Genomic DNA, 14,953 nt, shown 5'->3' on the forward strand with positions numbered 1-14,953 from the left:
TGGGGCAGGATTGGAAAAACTAACTCTGAACATGATGAGGAGGAAGTGGGGAATTCTTCTTTTTCAGTTCACAAGATCACAAAAGCGAGCACGACACAAATCGCACCACAAACTGACGATTTGCCCGGTTCTTAAAAGATGCTGCTCATCCCAGTGTTGTAACAGGTCAGCCCTGCTCTGCTCCACTCTGAAACTGGGATGTGTTTATGTGAAGCTCAGCACATCAGAGTGATGTCCAGCTAGATTTGTTTCTAGAAGAGGAGACAATATAGAATATAGAGAAAGTAACGCGGCCTGCAGGACTGATCATCATGATGAGGTACAACAGAAACCACTGATTCCTGTTGAACCAAAGGACGTAGAGCTCAACGCTGAAATTTAGCCCACTGTGGTGTTTGCTATCACAAAGTTACGGCTCTCTCCCTTTTCATTTAGACAGACGTTAAAATAACTACCCAGATTATTATTGCACTATTTATTTACTGGGTCACTTGATGAGATTTGCATCTATGCATCCATTTTATTTTCATTTTCTTTTTATTTCTGGGTGAAAAAAAGAAAATATATATCAGGATACCTGACTCCATTGTTCCAGGGTTTGGTTCACGGGGCTAGCAGTCATAGCAAAGAAGCCAGACTCTGCCACCTTATCAGGGAGAGCACAGAGGTGTTCTCAAACCAGACAAGAGATAAAATCCCTCCAACAAGTCCCGAGTCTGCCCCAGGGCCTCCTCCTGGTAGGACAGGAGTTGTTTTGGACATTTAAAAGAGTATTTGAAAGTTCTGTGAATGCTCAGTAGGAAAGCCTTCATCATTAGTCCCTCTGAATGACCGAGAGCTTCACCCCATCTCGGAAAAAGAATCAGCCCATAAAGCAACTAAGTGCCGTTGCTTGTATCATCCTTGGTCACTACCCAGAGCTCGTGACCATAGGTGAGGGAAAGGAGTACTCTTACTGAGCACTCATAGTCAGTTTGCTTATTCACCCACTCTCACACACACATTTGAAAGCATCATCCCATACCTGACTGCCTTGCTTTGCATTTTACACACTCACACTCCAATAGATGCATCAGGGGAAGCTTAGAGTTCAGTTTGTTGCTCAAGGATTCATCACTATGCAGACCTATGAGTAGGGAATTAAACTGCTGACTCTGTTGTTGTTGTTGTTATTATTATTATTATTGTTATTTTACATGATTATGGGCCAAAAGGGGCCTCAGATGTGTGTGTAGTGTCATATTGCATCTTTACTTGCTATTTAATGTAAGTTTTGTCATTTAATTGCAGAATGTCAAAATGTAATTTAAACAGCACATTTAAAACAGCAACTCTTGGCCAAAGTGCTGTACATTTCAAATAATTAAAACAGTTTAAAATGTTTGAAGACATGTAAAAATGTAAGAAGAGAAGCATAAAATGAGAACATCTGAGTAAGAAATAAGACAAAAGTAGTAAGAACTTATTCTGATTTAAAAACTTAGGAATAGAATTTGGTTTTCAAACATATTTTGATCATGTTGGGCAGGTCCTGATGTGGAGCAGTCACAAGTGTCTCATTTCTTACCGAGATTTTCTCGGGGGCGTCCCTGTTAAACAGCACATCAAACAGAGGACTTCACTTCTATCATGATCAGTTTGTGGTTTGACGGTGTCACATACTGACTAGAATATTTTCTATCCAGGACCACAAATGTTGTATTTGTTAAGAAAGCACTGAGTCATTTGTTCTCCGAGAGTTTGTGGTTTATCGGCAAACCACAGAGTTCTTCACATCAGCCTCTGTGTCTCAGTTAGACAGACAGTACTTGGTTGTAGCTGAAGAACCAAATCTGTGGATGGAGACTAAATATTTCTCTCTCTTAAACTGATTTTAACAAAGTTTATTGTTATTTCTACATTTTTTATTAGATTTATATTAAACAAAATGAAGTCTGTGTTGTAGACAAACAGCTGTATCCACATTAACTCTCACCTCTGTCTCACAATGACTCACAGTGAAATGAGAGTCAAATCTCCATCTGAGGTTATATATATATTCTGAATGAATGAAAATTAATAAAAGATCAATGTTATGCCTCTGAATATGACAAGCATTTATAAAAAGGCTTCATGCTATTTATTTTTTCCACCCTTCTCCTCGTGTCCCACCACATACGATGAGGTGAGGAAGAGACAGGAGTCAAAATGAGACGTCCTTGCTTCAAATCTCATGTTAAAGTGATGTCAGTGAAATGATGTTTTACCAACTGCATCACAAACAGTTTTGTTAAGGCTCCACTAAACTTACATGTTCATGATCTCAGAGATATCAGTGTTCATGATCTTTTTTTAATATTTAGATTATATTAGATTCACGGCAGTGATTTTGGAGTTTGTTTTCACTTCTAACCTCGTATCTACAGTTTTGGTCCTCCTGTGACATTTAAGGTAAGATGAAAACCATCTGTGTTGGACAAACTGACGCTCCTCTGCTGCCACCTACTGGCTGTTATCTTTTAATAATGAGCGATGTCAGTGATGTGCAGCACATACACTATGTTGTGGATAGGCGTAGGGTCACGTGGTGTCAGTAATAGTGATTGCTATATCACCTGTTCACGGCCCGAGGGAATTTGTGAATGAGTGGGTGATGGGGGAAGTCGACTTTTGCTGACCGCTCAAGCTTGGAATGTTTTTGATCACTGTTTTTCTACGGACTTTAAGGATTTGATAACAAATAAAGGAGTTTTAACCTGGAACTTTGACTTACGTTTTAAACAGCGGGCGCGTCAACATTATTCCCCTATTCAGCTGCTCGGCGACTCAAAGGCTTGACAGTCGCCAATATTTGTCAGCAAAAATGTGCGACGGCAATGGAGCGTCCCGCAATCAGCGCTGAATAAACGCCGACGCGAGCCCACACACCGCCACCACTACACCCGTAAAAGCGGCTAGTCTGGCAGATAAGGAGAAGACGACGGTGGTATGTAAACTGTGTTTTTGTGCTGCGTGTTGTTTGTTTGAACGCAGTTTGGATTCTGACCATACGAAGATGTTTTTGTGACACGCCCACCGCTACGTTTGCTGTTGGATTTGGTGTGTGTGAGTTGTGGCTCTGCAGGCGTTCAACTGAGTTTGAAGGAATTGCTGTTGCCTTTGTTTTGGATTTTGGCATGCTGCTTATGTTGAATGCTTAAAATGAGTGGATCACAGGCTGCATCTATTGTTGGAAAAACTGAAAAGGATAAAAGAATAACTTCCCTCACTGAGAAAGCTCTTGCAAACAAAATCGAAACCATCCAAACAGATCGGAAAAGGCATGTAAACAAAATGAAAAGTGTTATTATGTCTCTTAAAGAGCTAATGAAAGATGATAAAAATCATTCACAAGTCAAAAAACAGTTTGATGAGTTAACACACCTGTTTAAGGATGCCAGTGCATTGCATGAATCTTTACTTTCTCTAATCTCATTTGATGAGAAAGATAAACAAAATACATGGTTCTCAAGCATCGCTAAATACAATAAAGGGTTTATGGAGGATGTTAAGATATGGCTTTCTGAAACTGATAAACGTTCGGGGAGGCCATCATCTGACAAAGCGCAGTCACAGGAAACTTCCCTGGGAGGAGAAATGGAGGTGCGAGAGCACACTGGAAAAGAACCTCAATCATCTCTTAATCCTCAGAATGATGTTAATGATGACGTGTTGCCATCCGACAGTGTGTCAAATCAAGGCAGTAGGTCAAGCTCAAGAGTATCATCTACTTCATCTGCACGTCTCAGGGCAGAAGCTGAAATGGCCGCCTTGCTCGCACGTCAACATATGCTGAAAGAAAAACACTCTCTTGAAGAACAAGAGGAACAATTGAGGAGAAAGAAAGAACAACTTCAGCTTGAAGCAGATATAGCTGCAACTGTTGCAAAGGTGAACGTGCTGAGAACTGGATCCACTATGCGGAGCGTCGCTTCACGGAAATCTAATGGAATGGAATCATATTTTAAAACAAAGGGAAACAGCCTTGAAATTCTTAATGCGGATACAGAGACTTTTGTTCCTCAGACGCTTACAAAAGGAAACGCAATCACTGGGAATGCAGAGCTTCAAGTAAAAACAGTGCAACAGAATATGAAAAGGGAAAGGCCTGCACCAGCTCTTATGGGGCCTTCTGACGCTTTTGGATCAATTCGACCTTTGCCTAAGCCACAAGCTGCTCTTCCAGTAGCCAATGAAAATCTGTTGTCCATTATGGAAAAACAAAATGAATTAACTTGTATGTTGGTCCATCAGCAAAGTCTTTCTTCACTGCCCAAAAGGGAGATTCAAACCTTTGATGGTGACCCTTTACATTTTCAGGCCTTTATGCGCTCGTTTGAACAGGTCATAGAAGCAAAGACTGGTGATGCTGGCGACTGCCTGCATTATCTTGCACAGTACACCAAGGGGCAGCCCAATGAACTTGTTAAAAGCTGTCAACATATGTCTGGAAGTGCTCGATATGTAAAGGCAAAGACTCTGCTGTATGAGCACTTTGGGAATGGACATGTGATTGCATCTGCTTATTTGAACAAAGTTCACTCATGGCCACTGATTAGATCAGAAGATGGAAAAGCTCTTCAGGCATATTGTTTGTTCTTACGTGGATGCTGCAATGCAATGGAAGAGATTGATGATCTCTCTGAATTAAATACACCTGCCAATATGCTTGCTGTGATTAGAAGACTGCCATATAAGTTAAAAGACAAATGGCGAACAGTAGCATGTGACATTCAGGAGAGGCAACATCGCAGAGCTGCATTCATTGACATTGTTTCCTTCCTTGAGCGTCAAGTTAAAATTGCAACAGATCCCATCTTTGGAAATCTATGTGACGTTCCAGCAACACATCTAGCAGTCAAGGGCAGCAATGGAGGGAAACGTTCTCCTCACCTAAGAGCTAAAGGAAGTAGCTTCGCCACAACAGTCTCTGATGTCGAGAGACAGAATCAGACAGGGGCTCAAGATCATCACAACACTGTTACGATCCAGACTAGTGGTCTTACTGGGTCCGGTGAACAGGACTGTAAGCTTGCCATTGTGCCAGTTAAAGTAAAATCAAAGAGTGGTCGAAGAATAGTGGAAACGTATGCCTTTCTGGACCATGGGAGTTCAGCATCCTTTTGTACAGTGGGTCTTATGGACAAGCTGAATATTGCTGGGAGGAGGACAAAGATTCTCCCACGCACCATGGGACAGGAGAAAGTGGTGGACAGTTTCATTGTACCTGAACTTGAAGTTGCTGGATTGGACAGTGACATGTACTGTGATATGCCTAACCTCTTCACTCAGCATAAAATGCCTGTAGATATTGGTAACATCCCAAATCAACAGGACCTGGATGACTGGCCACATTTGAAGCATGTTCATTTGCCAGAAAGTAAGGCCAATGTTGAGCTTTTGATTGGCATGAATATGCCCAGAGCTCTAGAACCTTTGGAGGTCATCCGGAGTGTCGGTGATGGACCTTTTGCCATTAGGACTGTGCTTGGCTGGACAGTGAATGGGCCACTTAATCGAGAATGCTGTGGAAGGCCAGGATGTTTGGCAACAGTTACTGCCAACAGAGTTTCTGCTGTCACACTGGACAAGCTATGGAAACAGCAGTTCAAGATGGACTTTCTCTTAAACTCTGTCTTTTGGACGGACAGCACTGCAGTGTTGAAATATATAAACAATGAGACTTCCAGGTTCCGTGCTTTTGTGGCGAGCAGAGTGTCAGAAATCCTCAAGGCTTCTAGTGCCTCCCAATGGAGGAATGTGAACACCACACAACCCTGCGGACCTTGCCTCCAGAGGTATGAAGGCAGAGACCTTTTTATGTGACACTGAATGGATATCTGGTCCTGCATTTCTTACACAGCCAGAGAACAATTGGCCTGTGAACCCAGAAAACTTGCAGGAACTTCCACATGAAGATCCTGAAGTGAAGGTGGCTGCTGCCATTGAGGTCTTACAAGCACACGATGATGATTATCCTCTGACCCTTTTAATCCATCGTGCCTCATCCTGGACTTGTCTCATCAGGGTGATGTGTTGGATTTTGAGGTTCAAGACATTGCTATTGCATCGCAAGAAGATACATTTCCAGTCTGCATCTGATACAATTCAGTCTGAAGATGCTCAACATAAGGTTTATTTCCGGCATGGCTTTCTTTCATTGGGAGAGATTGAGGATACTGAGATGCAAATAATTAAGTTCTGTCAGAGGAAAAGTTATGCCAAAGAAATTTCTCGTCTCCAAAGGGGAGAGTCTGTGAAACGAATCAGCCACATATATAAGTTGAATCCTGTTTTGGAGGATGATGTGCTGCGGGTTGGCGGACGTCTCAGTAGGGCTGTCATGTCAGAAGATTCCAAGCGTCCTGTCATAATCGCTAAAGAGCTTCACATTTCTAATCTCATTCTACAGCACATTCATAAAGAGGTGGGTCATGGTGGAAGGAACCACATACTCTCAAAGCTGCATCAAAAATACTGGATTCCTGGTGCTGGTACTTTGATTCGAAGCATCAAGGGCGACCGTGGCTCAGGGGTTTGGGAATCGTATCTGTAACCGGAAGGTCGCCGGTTCGATCCCTGGGCTCTCTGTCCTGGTCGTTGTGTCCTTGGGCAAGACACTTTACCCTACTTGCCTACTGGTGTTGGCCAGAGGGGCCGATGGCGCGATATGGCAGCCTCGCTTCTGTCAGTCTGCCCCAGGGCAGCTGTGGCTACAACCGTAGCTGCCTCCACCAGTGTGTGAATGTGAGAGTGAATGAATAGTGGCATTGTAAAGCGCTTTGGGTGCCTTGAAAAGCGCTATATAAATCCAATCCATTATTATTATTATTATTCATTATTATCATGTCGAGGTGTGTGACCTGCAGAAGATTTCATGGAGCTGCAGGCCAGCAGCAGATGGCTGACTTGCCTGAAAGCAGAGTGACCCCTGAGAAACCCCCATTTGGCTTTGTTGGAGTGTACTATTTTGGTCCATTTGAAGTGAAGCGTGGGAGAAGTCTTGTGAAGCGCTATGGTGTTATTTTTACTTGTTTGGCAATTAGAGCAGTACATATTGAGGTTGCCTCATCTCTTGACACAGTCTTTCATTAATGCCTCAAGATGTTTCATCGCAAGACGAGGTCAGGTACAAGAACTGCGCTCAGACAATGGGACTAGCACAGACCGCGAGCTGAGACGAGCTATGGAACAGTGGAATCAGGAAAAGATCTCTGATGCTGTGTCTTTGAAGGGAGTGAAATGGATCTTTAATCCTCCAACTGGATCGCATCATGGCGGAGCATGGGAGCGGTTGATTCCTTCTGTCAGAAAGGTCCTTAATTCCACTCTCCAAACACAGCATTTGGACAAGGAAGGGCTCCAAACTGCTCTTTGTGAAGTGGAGTCGATCCTCAACAGTAGACCCATTACGCTGGAATCCACCGATCCAAATGATTTGGAAGCCTTAACACCAAACCATCTCCTTCTTCTCAAGTCCAACCCGTCTTTACCACCTGGCCTGTTCCGGAGGGACGATCTCTACGCACGTAAACGATGGAGGCAAGTTCAATATATATCTGACCTGTTTTGGAAAAAATGGACTAAAGAGTATTTGCCACAACTTCAGCAACACCAGAAATGGGGAAGGATTAAACGTAACGTTGTTCCTGGAGATGTGGTCCTTATAGTGGATGATTCTGCACCTCGTGGTTCCTGGATCATTGGGAGAGTCACCGGAGCTGCACCAGATGAAAAGGGGCTTGTGCATCAGGTCTGGATTAAGACCCCAACCAGCCATGTGTGCAGACCCATAACAAAGATATGCCTTCTTCAAGAGGCCTCTGACCCATGACTATGGCATTTTTTTTGACACAGTGTGACATAACTAACTTTGAATTGACTTTAATGTTATGAGATGTACATCACAGACTGACTATATTTAGGCTAAGTGCTGGTAACCTCTGGCCTATGACTGACTGACCATGTGCAGACAGAAGAAAAGAAGAGAAGACATGAGAAAATAACTTTGGTGGACTTTTGAGTATGTTATGTTGTCTCACTGGGTGTCTGTGATATGATGAAGTGTGTGTTGTGAGTTATGGTGTTGGATGTGTAATTATTACTGTAAAAATGTAATAATTAGGGGCCCGAATGTTGTGGATAGGCGTAGCTTTGGGTCACGTGGTGTCAGTAATAGTGATTGCTATATCACCTGTTCATGGCCCGAGGGAAATTTTGTGAATGAGTGGGTGATGGGGGAAGTCGACTTTTGCTGACCGCTCAAGCTTGGAATGTTTTTGATCACTGTTTTTCTACGGATTTTAAGGATTTGATAACAAATAAAGGAGTTTTAACCTGGAACTTTGACTTACGTTTTAAACAGCGGGCGCGTCAACATTATTCCCCTATTCAGCTGCTCGGCGACTGAAAGGCTTGACAGTCGCCAATACACTAACTGGCCACTTTATTATACACCTTGGATGTACCCCCTTTTCCTTCAAAACTGTCTTAATTCTTCATGGAATAGATTCAACACGGTCCTGAAACATTCAGAGTTAAGTTCATGCTTCAATAGTCACTGAAAGTTGATCCCTGACAGGGTGTAAATTTGACATGGACAGAAGGGACATGTCCCCACTAGGGATGGGTATTGATAAGATTTTCACGATTCCGATTCCAGTACAAGGTACAAAGATTGTTTATATTGTGTTCAGGAAGTGGGGACAGTAGAAGGAAGTTTGATTTTAAGCATCAGTTTGGTAGGACCACACAAAGGCAAATGTGTCCGACAGTTAAGGGTAAGAATATGGATTCTCTTCAAGATGATCTTAAGAGCTGTACAAATATGCACAGTTTTAAAATGTGTTAGATACTTAAAAGGATGAATCAATATGAAGAACATGAAAGTAATTTGGGCTAAATGTGGAAGGAAAAATGTTTGCATTGTTACATAAAGATACATGTTAGAGGGTTTTTTGGATTGTTGGCGCCCTCATGTAAGAATAATTGGATTGCAGGTAGGGGGGAGGTGCTAACAAGAATGTATTCTTCTTCCTGCTCCTTTTCACCCATGGGTGCGGTGTTATAATAATGGGAAGGAGGATTTGTATGAAGGAAATGAAACACTGTTGAACAATGTGTGGAATAAATAAATGAATGAATTAAATGAAATTACGTCCTCTACTGGTCCTACGTCATGTGACAAATATGGCCAGTGTGATTGGCTGTGCCTTTCAGGGAGCTCAGTTTAGTTTTAGCAGCGGCAAACCTGCGCTGCGAGGAGGAGAGGAGGGTGGCAGCAAAGAGGAAGAACCTGGATATAAGAAAGTATTTTTCAAAGAAACCTGTAAGACGCTTTAAGTCAAGTTCACTCATAAAATGTGTCCGTCACAATAACAGGCTATGCTAGGCTTTGATTAGATTTTGGTTTGTTACTTGTTGTGATCCTTGTTGTTTTCCCTGTTGTGATCTCTAAAAAACACAAGAAGGACCCTGCCCTTCCTCCTCCTCCTGATGAAGAAGCAAAAAAGGCCCACATCAGTCTAAAAATAACTACTAATTAGCTCAACAATCCGCCAGCAGCGCCACTGAAACATAGCTTCAGAAAGATTTTATTTCAGATACGATGAGTGGTAAACACGTTTTGACGTTTATCTTCCTGCTTGTTTTATCCACAGCTGGAGGGAAAGCCGCTCTTAGAGGTGAGAAGCTCCACCAGGAGGAACCACAGATGGAGAGGAGAAAGATGGAGTTGCTAGAGGACATTATGGTGGACTGGTAGATTTTGGTTTGTTACTTGTTGTGATCCTTGTTGTTTTCCCTGTTGTGATCTCTAAAAAACACAAGAAGGACCCTGCCCTTCCTCCTCCTCCTGGTGAAGAAGCAAAAAAGGCCCACATCAGTCTAAAAATAACTACTAATTAGCTCAACAATCCGCCAGCAGCGCCACTGAAACATAGCTTCAGAAAGATTTTATTTCAGATACGATGAGTGGTAAACACGTTTTGACGTTTATCTTCCTGCTTGTTTTATCCACAGCTGGAGGGAAAGCCGCTCTTAGAGGTGAGAAGTTGCTCCGTTTCTTCTTATTCATCAGTTTCCCTCTAACAGCGCCGTGTGGCCAGATGTCCCGCTTTGAGCGACACTGTAGGTATTTTATTAGCTTGTTTTCTCTCGCGCATCAAACGTGAAAGACATGTCCCGCGTTTTGATTTAAAGTTAATCGCCTCGGGTGCCGCTGTCTTAAATCTCCATTTACTTCAGTAACGCTGTATCTCCAGCTGGGGGGAGGGGCTTCACCCACGAAGACCATGCTCAAAGGAGCAAACTATTTACTAACATTTACTCAGACCAGCATGCATTGATCCAACAGCACGATTAAAAATCATATACTTTTAGAAAGAGTTTCTTTCAGACACAATGAGTGGTAAACGCGTTTTGGCGTTTATCTTCCTGCTCGTCTTATCCACAGCTGGAGGGAAAGCCGCTCTTTGACAAGTTGCTCCGTTTCTTCTTATTTATCCGTTTCTCTCTAACAGCGCCGTGATTACAGTGATCAGCTGTCCCGCTTTGCGTGACGCTGCAAGGGTTTTATTTCCTCTCAAATGTGGGAGCAGCGCATTTTGGCTAAAAGTTGCTTCTAGCTGCCAAGAAAGTGGAGGAGAATGACTCCCCGTGGGTTAGGCCGCACTCTTGCCTCAATCGTAACTCACCGGGGCTGTGCCAATATTTCAGTGTGTTTTTATCTTTTAACGTCTAATATACTTTTACCGCACAGGATATACAAACGGATTGTATTAATAAAAGTTAAAAATTAACCGTTTTTCAAGCATCTTAATGACTCTGTGTTATTGTGCCTACATTATAAACAGTCAAGACCCTTTTGGCCACTTAAAATATCGTTATAGAACTATTATATTATTATTATATTTGTTGCATTTTCTGCTGGCTTCTTGGTCAGATTACTCTTAAAAAAGCAAAGTTTTTATGATAATGCGACTTTTTAACTGGATAAATAATCTTTTTCTAATATTAAAATTTGTTTGATCTAAACACTCTGACCTTTAACCTCTCTGCTCTGTGTTGTTTCCTCTTTCAGACCAGAAAAACATCACAGCTGAGTCTGGACAGAACGTCACTCTGTCATGTCGAGCTCCAAACAACAATAACATCAGAGTAGTGGAGTGGAGCAGAGCTGACCTGGGAGACGAATATGTGCTTTCATATCGGGATGAGCAGTTTGATCCAGAAAACCAGCATCTATCTTTTAAGAACCGGGTGGATCTGCAGGACAGACAGATGAAGGATGGAGACGTGTCTTTGATTCTGAAGGGTGTGATGACTAATGACACTGGAACATACAAGTGTCGTGTCTTCATGGGAGAAACGCGCTCATGGATCTCCAGCAGCATCTACCTGAGTGTCTCTGATCCTCCAGGTGAGAGAGTAGAGCTCAATGTGTCTGGAATCAGTTATCTGTCTAATGTTAAAGTTTGGCTCATTTGAACCATTTAACTGTGACAAACATGCAGACAGAACATTACACATTTTAAACACATCTTTATAAAGGATTTTTAAATGAAATATAAAAAAAGTAAAAAATTTAAAGGTATTTTTCCACGGTATGTTTCTGCTCTGTGTTGTTTCCTCTTTCAGACCAGAAAAATATCACAGCTGCATCTGGACAGAACGTCAGTCTGACATGTCGAGCTCCAAACAACAACATCAGAGATGTAGAGTGGAGCAGAGCTGACCTGGAGACAAAACATGTCCTTATGTACAGAGATGAACAGTTTGTTCCAGATCACCAGCATCCATCTTTTAAGAATCGGGTGGATCTGCAGGACAGACAGATGAAGGATGGAGACGTGTCTTTGATTCTGAACAATGTGACGATTGCTGATAGTGGAACATACGAGTGTCGTGTCTTCATGAAAGAACCAAACCGAAGGAAGAGAGCGAATGTGGACCCTGACCTCATCAGCATCATCTACCTGACAGTTCTTCCTCCAGGTGAGTGAGTAGAGTTGAGTGTGTTGATGAGACCTTGTAGAAAGCAGCTGGTCTGAGTGATGTGATCAGCTGACACCTCACACATGTTTCTCACCTGCAGCTCCACCAGGAGGAACCACAGATGGAGAGGAGAAAGATGAAGTTGCTAGAGGACATTATGGTGGACTGGTAGATTTTGGTTTGTTACTTGTTGTGATCCTTGTTGTTTTCCCTGTTGTGATCTCTAAAAAACACAAGAAGGACCCTGCCCTTCCTCCTCCTCCTGATGAAGAAGCAAAAAAGGAAGTGGTCTGAAACATAGCACCATGACAGGAGAGAGAGAGCACATTAAAACCAGTTAAACATGGTTAACTATAGAATTGACATATAAAATATATAAACGTATCGATAGCTCTGAAGCTCAGAGAGAAACTTCATAACAAACTTCAGACTCTTCCACTAAACCTGTGTGAGCAGGTTAAAAACCTTCAGGTCTTATTTGATCCAGAACTCACATTTGAATTTTGCATCAAAAATATTTTAAAACTGATTTTCATATTTATAGAATATTGTAGCAACAGCCTCTCTCTCTCAGGTCAACGCAGAGACACTGACTCCTGCTTTCATCTACTGCAGGATTGATTACTGCAATGTTCATCTTTCTAGTTTTTCAAAAAAAAAATTTGTCACTGCTGCAGCTGCTTCAAAGCTCGGCTCCAGAGCCCAAATTACACCAATGTTACAGTCTCTGTATTGACTCCCAGTCAGAGTCGTCTGTAAGGTTCATTTACTGCTTTTTAGCGTTTCAGGACCTTCTCATCTTTCTGATTTGCTTTTATGCTACGAGCACTTCAGAGCCCTCAGGACAGGAGACTGTTGACCATCTTTTATTTATCATGCTGCCTGTTTCTTTTTAGTTTGCCATTTTATGGTTTTGTGTGTCTATTTATTGTAATTTACTATTCATTTATTTCCTTTTTTGCACCATTTATTTATTCCATTTTTATTATATTTAATCTATTCTTAGTAGCCTTGTAATGTTATTTATTGTTTCTTTTTAATCTCCTGTGTTTCTGTATGATGAGTGTCTGATGTCTGGGTGTGGGAGTGGGGATGGAGGGGTGATGAAAGGGTGTAGTGAAGGTGATGCATGTATATTTTTTTCTGCTTTTAATGTGTACATCACTTTGAGTGGCTTCCTTACTGTATGAGAAGTACTATAAATAAAGTTTTGAGTTATATCCTGAGATTAAGACTTGAGGCATTTACACACCAAGTGCATTGCAAAAAGTCCCAAAACACAATTTTTAAACTTGCCCTGTAACAAATATACATGACAAACATGTTGTGTTTGGTGTAAAATTCATGATGGATTCAAACCCAGGACCTTGTTGCTGTGAGGCACCAGTGCCACCACCCAGTGGTGATAACAAAGACCTCAGTCCTGCAGAGCAAATGTTTTACATTCAGCCTGATTTGTTTTTCTTCTCCTCCATCATCGGTGATCAGAGGTTTGCACTGTGAACCAGGATTTAGTCTCATCCAGGTAACTTCAGGGTTAACCCTGGTTTTACTGCAATAAGATGGTTCACTTCTCATTCCCAGTTTATGCTTCAGTGGGAAATCTACGCTGTGACATTACATGTAACCTGATGTAACAACACATTGAGTTGACACAGCCTGCTGCTGTGACTGGTCTGATCAGCACTTTTGACTCCTCCTGTGTATTTTCACCAGCTTTTGAATATATCAGTATAAAGAATAATAATCATAACCATTGTGAAGAAGGGTTCTGATAGCACAGGGTCATTGTAGTAAGGTAAAATGTGTTGGTTATGTACAGCTGGTAAAATAAGATTATTAAACACAGATTACAAATATTCTTAGAAAATATATTTATTTATATTTATATGGTAACACCAGATGTCAGTAACAACCCATCCAATCAACACATACATATTTCTTGGCCCACATTTGGCTGTGATATAGACATCAGTGTGGATTATACAATGATTTTATGACTGATGGATGAGAAACTTATTTCTATTTAAAGTGTGTAATGTACATATTTGTAGGCCCCAGCAGCTGAGCGCTGACCTCATCCTCAGAGCACTGAGGTGTAACTGAGAGTCAAGGCCGCCTGCACTCTGAGAGGATGATGACTGGACTATTACTTTGTCTGTGGGTTCATTGGTGCTGAAGCTCAGAGTGGGGCTCAGATGTTTCAGCACCAAGCGCAGCGAGTGTCCGCTCCACTCAAGGGTCTGTCCGTCTGCCTGCAGTGAGCTCGGTTACCAGAAGGAGACGACCGGCCTGTGAGCCCCACTGCTCGTGTTTTTTTAGTGGAGTTCTAACACACAAAGAACTGAAGTGTTAAAAACAATGCAAAGTGTGACTGCTGTTACTGCTGTGCTTTTCATGGTAAATGGCCTGTATTTGTATAACGCTTTACTTAGTCCCCAAGGACCCCAAAGCACTTTACACTACATTCAGTCATCCACCCATTCATACACACATTCACACACTGGTGATGGCAGCTACATTGTAGCCACAGCTGCCCTGGGGCGCACTGACAGAGGCGAGGCTGCCGGACACTGGCACCACCGGGCCCTCTGACCACCACCAGTAGGCTACGGGTGAAGTGTCTTGCCCAAGGACCCAACGACCGAGACTGTTGGAGCCGGGGCTCGAACCAGCAAACTTCCGATTACAAGACGAACTGCCAACTCTTGAGCCACGACCGCCCCCCAACATGCTTTATTTATTGGGATTTGAACTTTTCCAGTTCACAGTGAACTCTGGTATCGCTCCCTGCTCTAGCTATTGTTTTCATTCATGTGACCGAGTCACTACCCTGGTGGTTAAAACATTTCTCCATCGTGACTCCAAATATTGAACAGTCTTTCCACCTGTCTGGATCGATCCATGGATGAAAACAAAGATATGAATTTTTGCATTTGTA

General features: G+C 42.3%; 1 protein-coding gene and 1 pseudogene across 4 annotated transcripts in view; both read left to right on the forward strand.

Moving 5' to 3' along the window:
- The window catches only part of LOC146673465 (junctional adhesion molecule-like), an 82,886-nt pseudogene that overhangs the window by 23,047 nt on the left and 44,886 nt on the right, over positions 1 to 14,953 (forward strand). The window lies entirely within an intron of this gene.
- On the forward strand, positions 9,193 to 12,640 carry LOC146673467 (uncharacterized). 3 transcript variants are annotated; one of them, XM_085401815.1, is made up of 4 exons: positions 9,193 to 9,346; positions 11,099 to 11,437; positions 11,656 to 12,012; positions 12,113 to 12,640. In XM_085401815.1, the coding sequence occupies exons 1-4, from the start codon at positions 9,208 to 9,210 to the stop codon at positions 12,304 to 12,306; spliced, it is 1,029 nt and encodes a 342-aa protein (XP_085257941.1). In that variant the 5' UTR covers positions 9,193 to 9,207; the 3' UTR covers positions 12,307 to 12,640. The 3 variants fall into 3 exon arrangements, with proteins under 3 accessions (XP_085257941.1, XP_085257942.1, XP_085257943.1); XM_085401816.1 differs by lacking the exon at positions 9,193 to 9,346 and adding an exon at positions 9,962 to 10,146; XM_085401817.1 differs by lacking the exon at positions 9,193 to 9,346 and adding an exon at positions 9,962 to 10,062.

The sequence above is a fragment of the Rhamphochromis longiceps genome, linkage group LG3 (assembly GCF_057381845.1).
Source record: "Rhamphochromis longiceps isolate RC_006_pf linkage group LG3, R_longiceps_female_GT1.1, whole genome shotgun sequence".
Classification (NCBI taxonomy): domain Eukaryota; kingdom Metazoa; phylum Chordata; class Actinopteri; order Cichliformes; family Cichlidae; genus Rhamphochromis; species Rhamphochromis longiceps.